General features: G+C 41.0%; 2 protein-coding genes across 2 annotated transcripts; both read left to right on the plus strand.

Annotated features, from left to right (window-relative positions):
• The first annotated feature begins 1,304 nt into the window (after window positions 1-1,304).
• On the plus strand, window positions 1,305-2,478 carry LOC112089133 (uncharacterized protein At3g43530-like). Its single transcript, XM_024160110.1, has 2 exons — window positions 1,305-2,324; window positions 2,407-2,478. The coding sequence occupies exons 1-2, from the start codon at window positions 1,305-1,307 to the stop codon at window positions 2,476-2,478; spliced, it is 1,092 nt and encodes a 363-aa protein (XP_024015878.1).
• A 468-nt stretch (window positions 2,479-2,946) lies between these two features.
• Window positions 2,947-3,447, plus strand: LOC18025480 (ubiquitin-conjugating enzyme E2 28). The gene has a single exon (XM_006408685.2). The coding sequence runs from the start codon at window positions 2,947-2,949 to the stop codon at window positions 3,445-3,447; it is 501 nt and encodes a 166-aa protein (XP_006408748.2).
• Window positions 3,448-4,249: the final 802 nt, after the last annotated feature.

Genomic DNA, 4,249 nt, shown 5'->3' on the forward strand with positions numbered 1-4,249 from the left:
ACCATCATCATCAAGTCACCACCACCATCATATCGCTGCATCTAATCCTCTTTGCTTCAGAGTTGATCACCTAGGATCGTATCAAATCTGATCCAGATGCTTGGTGACACGAAAATGTTCATCCGGTGTCAGATCTAGTTTGGGAGAGCAAAACAAACATAGGAGTGGAAACCTACCTATGGGCGATTTGTGAATGCTGACGAGTCTTAAACATAATGCACCTCTTCTTTTCCAGGGCCAGAGTGGAAACCTACTGGTCAGGGTTGAGAGAGATAGTTGTCTATGATCACGACAGTGGCGTATTCATACGTCCGTGACTCCAGTTCGAAAATTTTAAGCTAAGATCTTATCAAATTTACTCTCTAGCAATGTTTTGAATCGTTCGTACCCCTGAGAAAACTTCCCTGAACCCCAGCGCCTCTTTTCTTATAGATTTACACCGATTTTCATTCAAGCTTTAATCTAGTTTCTTTACTCTTTCTATCGATTTTCACTTAGCAATTAAGTCTAGCCGTTTTTCTTGTTTTTACCCTTTTTCGTTAAGTTTAGTTATTAGGTCATTTTAATTCCCGTAGTTTCTCTTTAAAATTCGTTTTTAGGTTTTAAACACACCACCAAAACCCTCACAAAACTCGCCTGGTTCTAGACTTCCTTACTTTATATTTCTTTCGAAGGCTTTTGCAGGAAAGATCCTCCTTCCCTGTGGATTTGATCCCTAAGTACTACAATCGATCAGCTGTGCACTTGCGGCTATTGATTTCATTTAGGGTAAAACTTGACACCCTCATGACACACCACATCAGTAGTGAGGTTGAGGAGAAAACGCGTAATGATGAGGAAAACCAACCGCCAATACAACCGCTGAGTATGTATTTTAGTCCAAATCAGTACAACAAGGCAATAAAGTTAGGTACTCGGTGTTGGATCCACAAAGCAGTGGAGAATCTGGAGTCGCCGTCACTGGGACTGAGACCCGAGGAGGTAAGATGGTTTAGCGAGCATCCTAAATTCAAGCACTTCTGGCATATTCACAAGGCCATGTATTTGGATACAACCCATAAGACTCAGGGGTTGTGGATGCTACTTCTACGCACAGCAAAGACAAACAAGAGGAGAAAGTGTTGGTTTGTTGTTAATGGAGTTCCAATTCGGTATTCGCTTAAGGAACATGCACTCATATCTGGATTAGACTGCCATGATTATCCAAAGAATTATGAGAAGATGGGCATTAGTGATTTTAAGGAGAAGTATTTAAGAAAGGAACTGTCCCTGCACTTGCTGTTGTTAAAGAGAAGCTTGAAAAGATGCGTGGTGGTCCTGATCGCTTAAGAATGTGTGTTTTGTACTTTCTAGCAAGCGTGTTAGGTGGTAAGGCTAAGACGGGGAAGGGAGCTCCCTCGGTAGACCCTTTATTCTTGAGGATGGTAGAAGATCTCGATGCGTGTAGAACATTTCCTTGGGGGAGGTTATCATTTGAGGCAAATCTAAAGGAAATTGAACATACATTGAGGCACTTCAATGGGGTCGTCGAAACCGATTCTTGGACGTTTCCTGACTTTGTTACTCCCTTGGAGTTGCTACCTTTTGAAGCAATACCTTGTTTGAAGGACACATACAGAGAAGAAGCTAAAGGAGCAGACATAGAGTGTCGTCGGATGTGTAAGATAAAGTTCAGACCATTCACTCTCAAAGGATTTCCTCTGTCGGACCTCTACGAAACACTCGGTAATACCAAAGATATCCAGAGTATCTTGGAACCATCTGCTGATGAGGAATATATGTTAGCAGATGTCATGGAAAGGTATGAAGACCCAGATAACAGTGATACAATTCCTGATACTTGGACGAGTCGTATAATTGATGATGGGAAGCCGATATTCTGGAAGGATATGAGCTTGTACGATGAAAAAAACCGAGTTGAACCAGCGAAGAATGCATCCTCTAAATCTCCAGCGCCGAGTGGGATTGTGGACCAGATTCAAGGGTTGAAGAAGAGTATGGATGAGCAGTTCCAACTAATGAGAGACCAAATCAATGGCATGGATATTAGATTGAAGTCCGTTGAATCTTATGTGAAAGAGGCAATTCGAAGTGAATGTCTTGGAGAAGAGAAGGAAGGAGAAGAACAAGGTGATGAAGGAGAAGAACAAGGTGATGAAGGAGAAGAGGGAGAAGAAGGAAAAAAAGGAGAAGAAGAGAATGAAGAAAAAGTTGAAGAGAACGAAGAAGTTGGAGGAGAGGTTGCAAAGAAGGAAAAGAAGAAGACGAAGACGAAGGCAGCGGTTGTCAGAAAGTATTTGACCAGACAACGGTCTGGAATTCAGGTATTATTTGGTAGTAATAGGTATTAGTTGATACTAATAGGTAGAACTATAGTATAAACCACATATCTTTGTTACCATGTAGGAACAATCTGGTGTTTCAGTCGAGGAAGGGGAGGTGCAGCATGAGAAGAAGAAGAAGAAGAGTAGGAATTAACAGTCCCAGATGTTCACTCTTTCATGCTGTCGATTTGAATTTATGGTTTTTTTAAGAACTAAATTGTGGGATCGTGTTGTTTGCAAAATTTAAATTTATTTTGAGGATATTGGTTTGTTATTGTTATAAGAATCGGTTTATATTTAATTAGAGAATTTCGGTTTGGTATTACTCGGTTTAAAATATTGTTCCTCTTTGGTTGTCGGGTAACTGTCTTGTCGTTATTAAATTATGTTATCTAAAAGGAAACGATGCGTGTGGGAATAGAGAAAGGCAGCATTTGTATAGTGAGAGAAATCCCATAGTGAGACGACGCCATTAATGCATGCCACTGCTTAACTTCTTCTTCTATAAATACCACACCCTCGCCTTCTCATAACACCATCGCAGAGAAAAAAACATTCCCTAAACGTCAAAAAAATAAATCTTATCTTTCCCTTCGCTAACTCAAAACCCTAATTTCCCCAAATGGCCCACTTTGCTCACAACATTCGTCCGGCGTCATCAACACGTCCCGAGTACTGGATGCGCCGATACCTGCTTGACCTCCAACGAAACCCGTCGCCCATATACTCCGCCGGGGTGGAGGCGGAGGACGTGTATGTGTGGACGGCGACCATCACCGGTCCGCCGGGAACTCCCTATGAAGGGGGTGTTTTCTTTCTCTGTATCATCTTCTCTCAAGATTTCCCCTGGAAGCCACCGAAGGTGCACTTCCGGACCCCCATCTTCCACCCCAATGTGAGCCATCGTGGCAACATCTTCCCTCCGATGCTCATGCCTGATACGTGGTGCATCGCGACATCTGTGGCTCAGATGCTGATGAGTCTGGCCCAAATGCTATTGCATCCGCTGGTGGCGGAAGGCGACGTCGTGAGGGAGGAGGTGGCGGTGATGTACCGGGAAGACAGGGCAAGCTACGAGGAACTCGCACGTAGCTTCACCAAGATCCACGCCATGGATGGTTAACATAACATCCATGGCGGAAAAGACTCTAAATAATTGTGTTTTTTTATGTATGTTTTTAGTTTTCGTTGAACTTATTATTATGTTTTCTGTATGTTTATATTATGTTTTTATTTGTTTATTAATATTATTATGTGTTTTTTTTTGTGATTAATGGAAATATTTCACAAACTTTTGGGTCTCGTAACGTTGACGTTTTAATAACCTACATGCAACCCTTACATCTGATAAGACTTGGTAGTTGGACCAGTTTTACATCGAGAATCCGCAATCATTTATAGCCCCAATTATACTGGTTACGCGTGAAGACGTCATCAAGCAGACGCCTCTTTTTTTATTTATAATGGATAAGCGTAAATCACGGGAATTTATTATCTTATTTAAAGTAATTATTCTTTAAAATAACTGAGGTTAAACCAAAAATTACAAACGAAGATATCCAAAATTCTAAAATCAAAAACTGAAAACCAAAAACAAATGTGAAAAACTGAATACAAAAACCTACATCGTCTTTGCATCCTACAAAGCCTAATTTTGTTCAGGAAAAAAAAACAAGATTACAAGTATAAGCATGAGCAATCAACGCCAATCAACGCTTTATACTTGTAATCATGTTTTTCTTGTCTGAACAAAGATTAAACCTTTTATATCCCAGTCTGCAACATCAGGTGACCAAACTCGCCTGACCAAACTTTGACTCGCTGATCTGACTCTTCATCAAGTGAAATACCCTTCCTTCTTGCTTTTATGGTGTAAGTACGATGGGTATTTCATCTGATGAAGATTCTGAGATCAGCGAGTAAGA

The sequence above is a fragment of the Eutrema salsugineum genome, unplaced genomic scaffold (assembly GCF_000478725.1).
Source record: "Eutrema salsugineum unplaced genomic scaffold, Eutsalg1_0 scaffold_12, whole genome shotgun sequence".
Classification (NCBI taxonomy): Eukaryota; Viridiplantae; Streptophyta; class Magnoliopsida; order Brassicales; family Brassicaceae; genus Eutrema; species Eutrema salsugineum.

Bases quoted from the DNA above. Each gene is read 5' to 3' on its own strand.
- LOC112089133 (XM_024160110.1), top strand. From the start codon at position 1,305: ATGCGTGGTGGTCCTGATCGCTTAAGAATGTGTGTTTTGTACTTTCTA. The intron at 2,325-2,406 runs GTATTATTTGGT...GTTACCATGTAG, and splicing joins GACAACGGTCTGGAATTCAG to GAACAATCTGGTGTTTCAGT.
- LOC18025480 (XM_006408685.2), top strand. From the start codon at position 2,947: ATGGCCCACTTTGCTCACAACATTCGTCCGGCGTCATCAACACGTCCC.